General features: G+C 44.5%; 2 protein-coding genes across 4 annotated transcripts in view; one reads left to right on the forward strand and one right to left on the reverse strand.

Annotated features, from left to right (window-relative positions):
* The window catches only part of FAM184B (family with sequence similarity 184 member B), a 172,879-nt gene that overhangs the window by 57,451 nt on the left and 99,687 nt on the right, over positions 1 to 15,741 (forward strand). The window lies entirely within an intron of this gene.
* The window catches only part of MED28 (mediator complex subunit 28), a 125,461-nt gene continuing 114,375 nt past the window's right edge, over positions 4,656 to 15,741 (reverse strand). Inside the window, exon 5 of the mRNA XM_058430017.1 lies at positions 4,656 to 4,686. Coding sequence (XP_058286000.1) covers positions 4,671 to 4,686 — 16 coding nt within the window. The 3' untranslated portion in view covers positions 4,656 to 4,670. The remainder of the gene's footprint in view (positions 4,687 to 15,741) is intronic.

Below are 15,741 nucleotides of genomic sequence, written 5' to 3' on the forward strand. Positions count from 1 at the left end.
CATTATTGTTGTGGTGTGAACCATTTAACATACACCTATTTGCTTATGACTCCACAGAATTTTTTTTTTTTTTTTTTTTTTTGAGACAGGGTCTTACTCTGTCGCCCAGGCTGGAGTGCAGTGGCGTGATCTCAGCTCACTGCAACCTCTGCCTCCCCAGTTCAAGCAATTCTTGTGCCTCAGCCTCCCGAGTAGCTGGGATTACAGGCACCCGCTACCACACCCAGCTAATTTTTGTATTTTTAGTAGAGACGTGGCTTTGCTATATTGGCCAGGCTGGTCTCCAACTCCCGGCCTCATGCGATCCGCCCACCTCGGCCTCCCAAAGTGCTAGAATTATAGGCGTGAGCCACGATGCCCAGCTGCCAGACATTTTTTATGAGTGCCTGTTTTGTGCCAGACACTATGCAAGGTGCGGAAGATGCAAAAGTGAACAAGGAAGAGGGACTTTTTATGACTTAGGGTTAGGTTTAACGTTTAACAGAAAATCCAAAATAATAGCAATTTAAACAAATTAGAAGTGTATTCCTCTCTTAGATAAAAGAAGTCCAGATGTAGACAGTTAAAAGTTGCGACAGGCTGTGTGCGGTGGCTTGCGCCTGTAATCCCAGCACTTTGGGAGGCTGAGGCAGGTGGATCACTTAAGGTCAGGAGTTCGAGACCAGCCTGGCCAACATGGCGGAACCCCATCTCTACTAAAAATACAAAAATTAGCTGAACATCGTGGCGGGTGCCTGTAGCCCCAGCTACTCAGGAGGCTGAGGCAGGAGAATCACTTGAACCTGGGAGGCAAAGGTTGCTGATGAGCCAAGATGGCGCCACTGTACTCCAGCCTGGGAGGCACAGTGAAACCATCTAAAAAAAAAAAAAAAAAGTTGGTATGACATATGGTGTAGGGAGCCAGCCAGGCTCTTGTTATTTTTCTGCTCTCCCATGCTGCCCTGGCTTAGAACTCTTCACCCAGATTCTGCCTGGCTAACGTCGCCTCTCCCAAGAACCTCGAATAATGAACACCTGTGGAGATGTTGTGTAGGTGTCACAAGTGGAAGTTTTCTACTCTGGACAGAGGTGGGAACAGCAGAGGCAGATTCTGATGTCCACTGTGGGACAGTTGTACTGGGGACAAGACTTGAGATTCTTCTGCCTGGAAAGGGATCCGCCCATGGTGGTTGAGGAGGGGAGGTCAGACTGGGGAAGGAGGCTGCCAGGAATCAACACAGAGGAGAAGCTGTCCAGAATCAAATCCACCTTGTGGGTCAAGTGAGGCGAATAACTGAATCCTAATTCTATGCAGGAGAGTCAAGCTGCTACCTTCATTCAGAGGATGGTGCCTTGCAGGCACAGGGTGTGTTAATTCATTTTGTACTTCTATAAAGGAATATCTGAGACTGGGTAATTTGTAAAGAAAAAAGGTTTATTTGGCTCATAATTCTGCTGGGTGGAAGACTGGGCATCTGGTAAAAGCCTCAGGCTGCTTCTACTCATGGTGGAGGCTGAGGGGAGCTGGCGTGTGCAAAGATCACATGGCGAGAGAGGAAACTAGAGTGAGAAGAGAGGGGCTGACGCTTTTTAACAAGGACCCATCACAGAAACTATAATAGAGTGAGAACTCACTCACTGCACCTGCCACCTGGGGTATTAATCTATTCATGAGTGATCCACCCCCATGACCCAAACACCCCCCATTAGGCCCCACCTCCAACATTGGGGTCAAATTTCAAAATGAGATTTGGAGGGGACAAGCATCCAAACTATAGCACAGGACTATCTGTTGCAGTAGAAAGAATTAAGATTTTTTTTTAGAGTCAGACAGATTTGGGTTCATGGCCCAGTTCTCTCATTAGCTGTGTGGCAAATTATTGGTCCTCCTTGTTCTCCAAAGAAAAAAGGAGGATAATGACATTATACTTTTATGAATATTACTGTTTTTATCATCCTTCAGTGAGATGCTATTAAGTGCCTACATTGTATGTAGGTACCATTCCTGGCATAAACATTCAAAATGTTTATTCTGATGATAATGATGATGATACAGGATCTGGACATTTGTTGCTGTCAGGCAGATATCTTTAACTCTCTCTCCAGCTCGTATCTCTGCATTGATCTGCTTGGCAGGGTCACCCTTTCCTACTAATAGGAAGCTTTTTCCATGTGATGGAGAGCAGGGCCACTGGTCACTGAATTCATACCCGTCCAACCCTCAGACCTAACAAGCAAGAGAGAGATTCTCTCCCATCCCAGTGCATAAATTCCCAAGAAGGACTGCTTGGCTTGGCTTGAGTCACATGCCCATCCTATGTCAATCACTTTGGTCAGAGGGATGGAGTTCTATCATCAGCCCAGTCTAAGATGCTCAACCCTGTGACCAAGGGTCAGGGTCTATTACAGATGATATGTGGAATATTAGGCTCTCTAGGAAAATAAATAAAATAGCTGACACTCTATATCCAGCTGTTATGTCATTTTGTATCATTTCATGGTTGTTTTTGTCTGTTTGTTGCTAAATTGTAAGCTCCCAGAGGCAGGAACCATGGCCCCTGTATCTTCGCGTTCCTCAGAACCTAGCATGGTACCTCTATAAATGGAAGTTGGTTGGTTGCAACTCACTGTTTTCTGAATGTGAGCCAGATCAGAGAGTAACAGATCTTAGAGATAATGCTCAAGAAGATAGAGTGGGGTTTCCTGGGAGTCTCATGGACTCCAATGTTAGGGTGTTGGGAGATACTTTGTCCTTCTCATGAGGGACTTTGAGGTTTTGGGGAGGAATACTGAAAATCGAAAGATAAATCAGTCAACTCAACTTCTGGAGCCAAAGCTGCCTTATTACAGAATGAGGAAGGTGATGCTGGTGATATCTTGCTTACAATCTTAAAATTCTATGAATATGTTTATTTTTCTTTTTGACATTTATTGGCTCCTTTTGAACCTCTTTTTAACATCTGAGCAATGTTAAAATCAGGTATCATTTTTTAAAGGTAATTGTGTTTATCTGGCACAACTTAGAAATTTCATGCTTTCCTTTCCAATTTAATATGAGAACTCAATTTAGAAAAAAAAAAAAAGAACACTGTACTGAAAATCATGGAACAGGCTCTAGATTCAGTTCTGCCTAATGAGATGAGGGACATTGACAAGATCTCTTAAACTCTCTGAGCCTCATCTTCCTTGTTTGTCCATAACACAGCTGGTATAAATTTGGTAAAAGGCAAGCTCTAATTTTAATGTCCTGAGGTACTGGCATGGAGGAAACAGCTAAATCTCGCTCTTGTCGCCCAGGCTGGAGTGCAATGGCAGGATCTCGGCTCACTGCAACCTCGGCCCCCGGGTTCAAGTGTTCAAGTGAGTCTCCTGCCTCAGCTTCCCGAGTAGCTGGGATTACAGGTTCCTGCCACCACACCCAGCTAATGTTTGTATTTTTAGTAGAGATGGGGTTTCACCATGTTGTCCAGGCTGGTCTCGAAGTCCTGACCTTAGCCGATCTGCCCACCTCGGCCTCCCAAGTGCTAGGATTACAGGCGTGAGCCACTGCGCTCGGTCTCCCCTTTTTCCTTTCAATAATTGAACCATCCATGAGTTTTCCGGGCACGTGGCAGCCCAGCTAGAGGCTTCATTTCCCAGCCTCCGTGTGGCCAGGTGTGGCTATGGGAGTAAGTGCAGGCAACAGAGAGGTGAGATGAGGGGATGAATGCACCCTCTAGTTCATCCCCAACCTAAGCACAAGCTACTTACCCTGTATCTCCTGTATTTCCCCTCCTTACCACATGAGAATTTTGACAACAAGGACAGCTGACTTGGGCCCAGATAACAGAAGTCGTAGGTTAAGAACTGATGAAGGCTGAGTGGTCACAGACTAGAGCCTTCCATCCATTTCTGACCACCACTGGCCTTGAGACTGCTGTCCCAACAGAAGAATACATTTCCACCTTATTTAACCCTCTGTACTTTGGAGAGTTTTTTTTAATAACAGCTTAACCTGAACCTTACGAATCACATAATTCAAATTCATTTTTACTTAAGATTGATTTACGATCAAGATTCATTATTTAATTAAGTCCCTACCAATCACAGAATTAGGATTCATTTTTACTTAAGTGGCACTCCTATTTTCTTTAAATGGCTTACACAGTGGTTAAGAACACAGGCTGTGGAGTCAGACAGAACAGAATCCTAGTTCTGTTGTTTCCCAGCCCCGTAACCTCAGGCTTATTACCCCAGCTTCACCACACCTTGGTTTGTCTATCTGTAAAACTGGGGCAATAATGAGACTTACCTGATGGGATGCTTGGAAGAATCACATGAGAGACGGTATAGAAAGATGTTGCTTCAGTGCCTGCCACCTTGTAAACCCTCAGAAGTATTAGTTTCTGATATAATCATTAACACTGTTTTCAAGATCATCACCACCATCATCATCTATTGATGTTTTTGTAAAACTGGTTTGCTGAGCTTCCCAGGTTTAGGAAACCAACTATGAACAGTCACCCATCCTTAATAAAGCACTCTGGGATTCTCTGTACATCTGTTGGCCACAGGATGAGTTTGGCACTGTGCATAGGTATATGTCCTAAAGAGACTTGCTGCCTTTGCATTTATTCCGGTTGTAATGTCATTTGCAGAGTGATTGAGCATGGCGTTCCTTGCACTTGTGGTCTTGCACATTCAGCATCCTCTCAGGAGCCGGAACACCTGAAATGAGATAGGGAGCAATGAGGAAAAATGAAAGGTTGGATAGAGAAGGCTTTCTTTTTCATATTTGTCATCCTTAGATTTGCTTTTTGACTATGAAAAAAATGCCAATGACAGCGGTCTAGGGAAGAAGCATTGAAAGTTACCATTAACTGAAAATCTTTCCCTTTTAATAAAATACAATATTGGACATAGAAGAAGCTACAGATTGGTTCGTATCATGTCTGGGTTTAAAAAATATTTTTAAAATTTCCTTTGATCATTTTAATTGAACCAGTAATAATTCATTGTAGGAAATAAGAAAATGAAAAAAATGAAAATTTTTTTTAAAAAATTTAAATCCACCATAATCCCATCACCCAGAGGTTACTACTAACATGCTGAGATACCACCTCTGACACCAGCATTTCTCTCAACTCTCCACGGGCAGCATTTGCCCCTGCTCCACACCTGGGCTCAATTTCTACAGCACTCTTCCTTCCTACTGCCCCTTAGTTCCCATCCTCTCCACCCCTCAGGACACCTGCTTTCACTGCAGCACCTACACTGACTGCCCCGAGAGACGGAGTCTGCAAGCCCTAAGCTCTCCTAGGATTTGTTCTCGTGTGCTGTTGATACTTTAACTCACAGCGGTCAAAAGGTAAAGATCTCCTGGTCCAGCACTATCCAAAATATGTTCTGAGGCATGTTAATTTTCATTGTAATTTTTTTTTAAGAGACAAGGTCTCGCTCTGTCACCTGGGCTGGAGTGCCCTGGCATGATCATAGCTCACTGCAGCCTCAACCTCCTAGGCTCTAGTAATCCTCCCATCTCAGCCTCCTGAGTAGCTGGGACTACAGGTGTGCTTGTGGATGGATATGCAATGTTGGCCCTGATCCTCTTCCATCAGCAACACTATCCTCATCTTCATCTTCATCTTCATCGTCATCACCTTCGTCATTGTCATCATCATCGTGACCATCATTCCTGGCTAATTTTTTTTTTAATTTTGTAGAGACAGCATCTCACTTTATTATTCAGTCTGGTCTCAAACCCCTAGATTTAAGTGATCCTCCCACCTCAGCCTTTGAAAGTGCTGGAATTACAAGTATGAGCCATCGTGCCTGGATTCATTGTAATTTTTTTTTTTTTAAATAAGAACTCGATGGCCAACTGCTGGGGTAAAGACAGTCAAGCAAATGTCTTTATAACAGAGCTAACCAAACACTCCCCAAGCTTATTTGACACTTTGTCACTTTCATTCCCTTTGGGAAATATCAGGTTAGTTTGACCATTTCATTTATTAGGCGATATGTTTCAGCTCTGTGTCCCCACCCAAATCTCATCTCGAATTGTAATCCCCATATGTCAAGGGAAGGACTTGGTGGGAAGTGGTTCGATCTTGGGGGTGGTCTTTCCCATGCTGTTCTCATGATTGTGAGTTCTCATGAGTTCTGTTGGTCTCAAAATGAAGGAGTTCTCCCAAGATCTGATGATTTAAAAGTGGCAATTTCCCCTGAACTCACTCTCTCCCCTGCCACCTTATGAAGAAGTTGCCTGCTTCCCCTTCCCCTTCCGCCATGATTGTAAGTTTCCTGAGGCCTCCCCAGCCATGTGGAACTGTGAGTCAATTAAACCTCTTTTGTTTATAAATTACCCAGTCTCAGCTAGTATCTTTATAGCAGTGTGAGAACAGACTAATACATTAGGAAAGGAAACTTAGTTTTCTCAGAGAGACTGTAGGACTTGCCTAAGGTCACACTGCTTGAGAGGGACAGAGCTGGGTCTTGAGACTCAGGTCTCTTGTTGGCTGGCCTGGTGCCTCCTCTGGTGTCCTGCAGAGACTTCATCCTGTGCCATATTTCTGCCTGGAGGTTTCACATGACCCTGTGTGTGTACACGTCCTTCTCATGTCCTGTGTGAGAGTAGGGACCGAGTCCTAATCTTTTGTTCTGTCTCCTCCAGTTCTGAAGTTGGTGTTCAGTGAGTCATACTGAATCTACTTAGAAGAGCCAGGAATGTTGGCTGTGGCATGTATCTGTTCTTACTGACACAGAATCTATGTGTGTCCTGGCACCAGGTTTCTAATTTCCTTTGAGATATTGAGCAGGTACCCTGACTCAGTCTTCATTCCGTGTGATTGAGGCTGGTCAACCCCATTCTCCTGGATCCCATGCAACCTGAAATTAGCCAATCAGAATATTCTATCCCATTGGCCACAGGGATCCATCAGCGTTAGATCCATGACACTAGCCAGATCAATAGAGTTAGCTTTGGAGCTTTTGTTGGGACTGTTGACAAAGAGGAGCTCTCTTTTCTGGGGCAGGCTAAGCTGGGAAAATAAAATCCTGAAGCTGCCTGTGGCTACTTTGTCAAGAGCCTGCCAAGGAATAAAGCCAACTCAGAGGAAAGCAAAAACTATGGGATGGGGAAAGGTAGAGTCAAAATGACATCATTTGGCCGGGCACAGTGGCTCACGCCTGTAACCCCAACATTTTGGGAGGCCAAGGCAAGTGGATCACCTGAGGTCAAGAGTTCGAGACCAGCCTGACCAACATGGTGAAACCCCGTCTCTACTAAAAATACAAAAATTAGCCAAGCGTGGTGGCGCATGCATGTAATCCCAGCTACTCAGGAGGCTGAGGCACAAGAGTCACTTGAACCTGGGAAGCAGAGGTTGCAGTGAGCTGAGATCACACCATGGCACTCCAGCCTGGGCAACAAGGGAGAAACTCTGTCTCAAAAAAACCAAAACAAAAGAAAACAAAAAGACATCATTTAAGAGCTCACGTCTGGAGCTAGCCCTGGCTTTGGGCTTTTCAGGTATATGAGCCAATAAATTTCCTTTAACCCAAGCTAGTGGATTTGGGAATCTGGTTTTGTATATAGAAGAGTTTTGATTACTGGGCCGGGTGCAGTGGCTCATGCCCATAATCCTAGCACTTTGGGAGGCCGAGGCGGGCAGATCACGAGGTCAGGAGATTGAGACCATCCTGGCTAACACAGTGAAACCCCATCTCTACTGAAAATACGAAAAAATTAGCTGGGCATGGTGGCTGGCGCCTGTAGTCCCAGCTACTCGGGAGGCTGAGGCAGGAGAATGGCGTGAATCTGGGAGGCAGAACTTACAGTGAGCAGAGATCACGCTACTGCACTCCAGCCTGGGCGACAGAGCAAGACTCTGTCTCAAAAAAAAAAAGAAGAAGAGTTTTAGTTAGTAAATCCGTACATATATGGGATTTGGTTGGTGAAACATAATGATTTTTAAAGGAATCTCACAGATTTTCACTGGACAAGAAGGATCTGACTAAGCCATGCTGAGAGGGCATTATGCCACAACCCCTGGGCCTTTCTTTTTAAAAAGGCAAGGAAAGACTTTCAGGAATATGTACTAAATGCCACTTTCTGCCTTCCAGTACTGACAGACGTTATACAACTGGCTGAGGGAACTCAGCCAAGAAAAATGGAGACTGTCACTGTTAGTGAAAATGGAGATGCCTTTACACTTATCCAACCCACACTGGCAATTTCCCAGACCCTCACCTTCAAATGTGCTAATAGGAGTGTGTGTGACCCTAAAGACAGCTACCAGATTTGAACTGAATGAAAACAGCCCTGGATTCAGGACCTGACACATATTTGGTGCTACTAGATGTTTGTGAAAGAGTACTTTCTATTACTTTTTGACGCTGGTATCTGGGATGAGAAAAATTGCACTTCTTAAATTGGCTAAGTGGGGATAATAATTACATGCCTCTTTTTCCCAGGCAGCACTGCGTAAATCCACTTGCACATAACACATCTAAATGGTGTCCCCTCTCTGTCATACAGAATTCTTAATTCATTTTTTCACCATTTATTCACTCATTCACTTACCATCTGTTGAACCCTGGACCAGGGTTCTGCTTGGTGGTGAGGATACAATACTGAGTAACAAACAGTCCCTGCTAGTTCCTGTCCCTGAGGACCTGCTGTGTGCCTGCACATTGCCTGACCCTATGTTTGCCATTGGGACACAAAGGTCACTAAGTCATGACCCTGCCTCACAAAGCCAGCAGGCTCTGCAGCGGTGAGTCCCCCAGAGACCAGGCCCTACCCTCAAGTATGTGGGGGCAGATAGAGATTGAGAGCCACTCCTGGGGTGGATGAAGAGCCTCCACAGAGTATTAAGCAAGACTGTCTTGTAGTTAGCCCTTCAATTTAGAAAGAACACTCTAGCCAGGCCAGGGAGAGAAGGGACATAGAATACAGGAGTCCTAGGAACGGTGGTCTGGAGGAAATGATTCCAGAAATCTTTAGGCAGGACAGAGAGCAAGCTTGCCCTCCACTTTACAAAGCCAAATCTTCTTACTGTTGTTGTGACGTTCATTCTCAGAAGAGCTTTATGCAAGGTTGAATTCAGGAGCTCATTTCTGCAAGCGCAGAGTGCCTGCAACTACAGGGCCTCTGTCATTTGTGCCGTGTGGTTCCCTGCCTGCTGGATGGTAGCACCTCGTTACATCAGCAGCAGCAAGACTCTCTTAAACTCTTTTCCTCCATGGAACCAAGTTTCCTGGTGGAAGAGACAACACATTTACTGTAATTGGGTTGCTCAGACTAAAACAGACCAATTTTGGTTTCTCACCAGCCAGGTGGACACAGCACAGCCAGAGCCAAATCAACCAAGGGAGGCCTCAGGACTTGGCCCTTCCTTGTCAGGATCTGTTTCTCCTCTCGGGGCTGTGTCCCGGGCTTATGTACTTGTGGATTAACTGATGGAGAGTATTTTGATGGTATAACCTTTAGCCTTAAAAAATACAACTCGATGGTAATTGAAGTGCATGTGCATCATAGAAAAATTAGGGAATGCATAAAAACAAAAAGAAGAAGAAAAATTGATCACCCATAATCTTACCATCTAAAGATAACCACAGTCATGTTTTGGTGTATTCTTGACCCTTTCCTTTGTTGATACATATGCATGTCTATGTAAGAATGTATGTGTGTATGTGTGTGTGTGTGTGTGCATGATTTTGTTTGTTTTTTTGCCTCCCTCTTTTTAAAAAATTTCATTAGCTTCAGAGGTACAAGTGGTTTTTGATTACATGGATAAATTGTATAGTGGTGGCATGTGTGATTCTGAAACAAACTTGGAACAAGACTGTACCTTGTTTAAGAGAGTCTTGCTGCCCCGGATGTGATGACGTGCTACCCGAAGCTTCCATCCAGCAGACAGGGAACCACAGGGCACGAACAAAAGAGGTCACGTGGTGGCAGGCACTCTACCCTTTCAGAAATGAGCTCTTGAATTCGACCTTGCATAAAGTTCTTCTGGGAATGCTGGGAATGAACATCACAGCAACAGTAAGACATTTGGCCGTGCAAAGCGGAGGGCAAGCTTGCTCCCTGTCCTGCCTAGACATTTCTGGAATCATTTCCTCCAGACCACCCTTCCTAGGACTCCTCTATTGTATGTCCCTTTTCTACCTGGCCTGGCAGACTGTCATGGACTATATACAGATGCTACTAAGAGCATAAGTCAGAGACAAGAGATGGGCTGGCCGTGGACTTGACCCAGTGTGGCCCTTCCATTTCTCATGTGCAGGTTAAGTGAGCAGCATCTGACCCATAACCCGTAAACTGAGAATTCAACAGAATCATTAGCAAAACTACCTGCTGCTACACTCTAGGCCACGTGCAGTCAGAGCACAGAAATTCAGCCATTGCTGGGAAGACAATTGGCAAAGGTGACCTGAGTATCATAAATGGATATTTGGGTTTTGTGATGGTGTTGTTTGGACAATAATATATAACTTGAAGCATACTGTTTATTTGAGGATTTTGCAGAAGCTACAACAAATGAACTAGAAAATATTTAAAGAGATTTTTCTCTGCTGAGAATAGTGGCAAAAGTAAAAATTCATTTAGAACAAGCATTCAATATATTTATATTTATTATGCTGCGGGGTTTACCCTGTAAAGTTGCTTGGTGAACTGGAAAGTGCTATGTAAAAATAACGGTAGCACACATTGTTATACCATTCATATGGAAAAATGGATATGCGTGTCTATTTAGATCTGCACACAAAAGCTGCTTTCAGGATTTAAATATGTAAAATCGGCATCTGAACAGGTAGACTTGAAGAGCTGCTCTGTCTGCGTTTGAATTTTCGCAATTCCATTTGTATGCATGGTTATAGGGTTTGATGCTCCCACTTGGATTAATTCTCTCTCATAATATTTCCTGTGAAAAGTGTTAAGATGTCTTTGTATTGTTTTTATTCATAAAAAAATCATTCACACATACACATGTTTATTAACCAGGTTGGCCAACCAAGGGCGCTTTTCAAAAAACTCTAAGCAAGTCATTCGAGATTTGAAATAAACAAGATGATCCCTTTCCAGACCCCCATCTTATGCAGTGGGGAGACTCCCTGGGAAAGAGTCCAGGCCTGTGTTCTTGTGAGGGTTGGACTGGGCCTGTAGACGGTGGGGCTCTCATTAAGAACCTCCCTGGGAGCCCACCCTCGTCTTTCAGCTAAGTCTCAGCCTAAATTGGTTTGGAGAACAGTTGGGTTTCAATTACTCAGAAGCTGATGTCTCACAGTTCAATGCCATGTGCAGCTAGGCGCCTAGCAACAGCTCTCTGATGAGCAATGATGAGATTTTAATTAGCGTTTTGGATCTATCTAGAAATCCATTCCAAGCTCATTTGCTGGAAGGAGCCCAGCTTTGTTGGGGACCTGTTTGAGCCTGTTTTCTTAAAGGAAGGGACGGCAACCACACGACCTCTGCTCTCCCCAGGCCTCTCAGCACCCGGATCCGGGGCTTCCTTCTGGCGGTTTAGTTAGTCCTCTTTTCCGACTTGGTCCCCAGAACACTGCAGCTCCGCTCTGTGTGCAGGGATGTGAGTCAAGAGCAGTGACTGTGGCCTTTTGGTGTCCCGTGATCCCAGGAAGCTCTGCTTCCCAGTAGAAGTGGGATAGCCATAAAACCTCGGTCACACAAGCTGCAGAATCCTCTGGACTCTTCCATCTTCCCCTCTCAACACCCAGCGAGTCACTGGCCCTGCCACTCCTCCTCCTGGACAGCTTTCTAGCCCAAACTCCCTTCCCTGGCCCCTTCCTTAACTCTTCTTCCTGCCCACATCTCATCCAGACTGCTCTCTGCAACGATTCCAGAGATGCAGTTATGAGATGCAGTGTTATTCCCCACTAGCTCCCAAGAGGCTGAATCTTGTGAGAGAAACTTCCCGCATGGAACACATACCACAGATCTCCAAAGTATGCATCCATCTGGCTTTCAGATCTCAGGCCCATTGCAAGGGAATGTTAAAAATGCATATCTCGGGACCTCCCCCAGACTCTCCACATCAGGCTGTCTGGGGCAGGGCCTGGAAGTCTGCATGATCACCACGTGCTAGCAAACAGGACAAAGTCAGCACTCGCTAACATGGATGCTGGACTTGTGAGGGTCTGACCCCTGCCTACCTGTCCAGCGTCAGGTCATGGTGCGCTCCTCTTCCCTGCCAATGCCCTTCACCCCAGTTCTGCCCCGGAGGACGGCCCTTGCATGTCTTGCCTCTATGCCATGCCTTTGCGCTACTTCCTGCTCATGGTACTTGCCTTATCAGTATTTTCTTCCCCTTCCTGTCCACCTGGGTGACATTTGGTCACCTTTCCAAACCCAACTTGGGTATCCTCTGCACTCGGATGCCCTTTCTGCTAGGGTGAAGAGATTTTTTTTTTTTTTTTTTTTTTTTTTTTTTTGAGACAGAGTCTTTCTCTGTCGCCCAGCCTGGAGTGCAGTGGCGCAATCTCGGCTCACTGCAAGCTCCGCCCCCCAGGTTCACGCCATTCTCCTGCCTCAGCCTCCTCAGTAGCTGGGACTACAGGCGCCCGCCACTACGCCCGGCTAATTTTTTGTGTTTAGTAGAGACAGGGTTTCACTGTGTTAGCCAGGATGGTCTCGATCTCCTGACCTCGTGATCCGCCCGCCTCGGCCTCCCAAAGTGCTGGGATTACAGGCATGAGCCACCGCGCCCGGCCGAGATTTTTTATTCATTCAACAAATATTAGGGTCCTTTCCATGAGCCAGCCACTCTTAGGGGATCTGGTAGTGAACTCTGCAGACGAACTTTTTTACCTGCATGTAATTTATATTTTAGAGAGAAAGACAAGCAAATGGAATTACTGGATCATATGAAATTCTATGTTTAATTTCTTTTTCTTTTTTTCTTTTCTTTGTTTTGTTGTTTTTTTTGTTTTTTTTTTTTTTTTAGATGAAGTCTTGCTCTGTCACCAGGCTGGAGTGCAGTGGCTTGATCTCAGCTCACTGCAACCTCCAACTCCCTGGTTCAAGTGATTCTTCTGCCTCAGCCTCTCGAGCAGCTGGGAACACAGGGGTGCACCAGCAAGCCCAGCTAATTTTTGCATTTTTAGTAGAGACGGGGTTTCACCATGTTGGCCAGGATGGTCTCGAACTCCTGACCTCATGAGCTGCCCGCCTCAGCCTCCCAAAGTGCTGGGATTATAGATGTGAGCCACCGCGCCCGGCCCTATGTTTAATTTTTTGAGAAACCAGCATGCTGTTTTCCACAGTGGCTACACCATTTTACATTCCCACCAGCAATGTACAGGGGCTCCAATTTTTCCACATCCTCACCAACATTTCTCTTTTTGTGATGATAGCCATCCTAATGAGCATGAAGTGCTATCTCATTGTGGTTTTGAGCTGCATTTCCCTAATGATTACAGATGTTGGGCGTCCTTTTGTGTGCTTATTTGTTGATTCTGAAATTTTTGACGTTAGCAATTGAAAGAAAGGAGTTCCTGTGAAATGAGATGAGGAATATTGTGGGAAGAGCAGGTATTAAAGGAAAAATCCAGAATTAAATTTGAGCTGCAGGTTCAATATCAAAGTAGAGATATTGGTAAGCAACAGAACACATGAGTATGGCGTTCAGGTGGCAGGTCCAGCCTGGTCATATAAATTTGGGAGTCATTAGCAAATAGAAAATTCATTAAATCATGGAATTGAGTGAGATCCCAAGGGAATTTTTGCAAAAGAATAGAAACAGACTGAGGCTAACGCTCTGGGGCATTCCTGTGTGAAGGATGGGAGTTGAGAATGTTAACTAGCCAAGGAGATGAGAAGGAGTGGTCAGCGGTCAGTAGGAGTATGTCCTATTGCTGAAGCCAAGATAAGACAATGTTTCAAGAAGAGGGAGTGATTCATTAGCTCTAATGCTGCTGAGAAGTTGAACAGATGAAGACTGAGAACTGGCTATTGTTTTAGTAACATGGAGATCACTAGTGACTCTGATCAGCTTTTTTAGTGGATTAGTTGGTGTAAAAGCCTGATTGGAGAGAATTCAAGAGGAATAGGGAAGTTGAGAAATTAGTAACAATGGTTATAGAGTATTTGAGGAGTTTGCTATAAAGGGGTGTAGAAAAATGGAGAATGTGGGGTTAAAATAAAGATTTTTGTTCATGATAAAAATTGCAGCACATTTATGTGTTGATAGGAGTGATTCACTAATGGTAATGAAGGAGAAAAGGGGGGATTACTGGAGCAATATGATCCTTTCCTCCCCTGTGCCTTTCTCTGCGCTTCTGCAGACTTCTAGCAAAGTACTGGAAATACCCCTAGACAGCAGTCCCTTTTTTTCTGTGGTTTTGCTTTCCAAGGTTTTAGTTACCCAAGGTGAACCAAGGAAGTCCTGAAAATATTAAATGGAAAATTACAGAAATAAACAATTCATAAGTTTTAAATTCTTTGTCGTTGTGAGTAGCATGATGAAATCTTGTGCCATCCTCCTCTGTCCCTCCTGGGATGTGAATCATCCCCTTGTCCAGAGTATCGGCGCTGTAGTCCCTACCTGCCCATTAGTCACTAGTAGCTGTCTCGATTATCAGATCAACTGTCACAGTGCTTGTTTTCAAGTACATAGCCTTATTCTTACCTCATAATGGCCCCAAAGCTCAAGAGCAGTGATGCTAGTACATTGTTATAATTGTTCTATTTTATTACTAGTGATTGTTGTTAACCTCTTATTATGCCTGATTTATAAATTAAGCCTTATCACAGGTGTGTACATACACATAGGAAAAAACATAGTGTCTATAGGGGTTGTACTAGCCAAGCTTTCAGACATCCAGTGGGCATCTTGGAAGGTATCCCCCTCAGATAAGGGACGACCACTGTACATACTAATTGGCTTTCCTTTCCATCTCACTTTGTGTATTAGGCAGATGTTCCTGCGATAATGCTGTGTAACAAACAACTCTAAATCTCGATGGCTACAGCAGTGAGTTATTTCCTGCTCAGCTTCGCTGCTGTTCAGCTGCTTTCAGCTGGGTTTGGCTGAGCCAGTTGCATTCCACACTCTGGGGTGGGGTCCAGACTGCTCCACGTCTCTCATTCTGGGACCTGTGGGTACCCAGCACAGGCTTTTCTTGTAGCAAGTGGTAGAAGCGCAAGAGGGCAAGCCAAAGCACATAAACACATCAAAAGCCTTTGCTTGCAAAAAGTCCTCTCACATTCCCTTGGCGAAAGCAAGTCACACAGCCAAGTTCAACATCAATAGGGAAGACAAATAAATGCCATCAACAGACCATGGCAAGGAAGGGGAAAGAAAGGGGGAAGATTATTATATGGACAAATAATGTAGTCTGCCACACACTACTAGCCTATAAGCCCCTCAACAGAATAGTCTTATTTGTTCTGTTTTTCCAATGCCTAGTATCGTGCCAGGCATATAGGAAATGCTGCAAAAACATTGAGTAAAAGCATATTACCAGCTTTTTTTTCTAAACAAGGTATGATTCTACTCTTTTAACTTTGGACCCAGCACTCTCACTTTTTAGCTCAATGACTTCTGGCAGTAATACCGATAATAGTAAAAATCATAACCAATGACATTTCCTAAGTGCTTAAGAAGGGTTAAGTGCTCAAGAGTGCTGTGAAGGGTTTTTGGTTCATAATGTCATTTAATCTCCAAACAAAACTCTCCCCATGTCATGGATAAGGTAACTGAGACTCAGGTTCAGTAACTTACTGAAGGTCACACAGCTAGAAAAAGGTGGAGTTCTTTT

The sequence above is a fragment of the Hylobates moloch genome, unplaced genomic scaffold (assembly GCF_009828535.3).
Source record: "Hylobates moloch isolate HMO894 unplaced genomic scaffold, HMol_V3 SCAFFOLD_17, whole genome shotgun sequence".
Lineage (NCBI taxonomy): Eukaryota > Metazoa > Chordata > Mammalia > Primates > Hylobatidae > Hylobates > Hylobates moloch.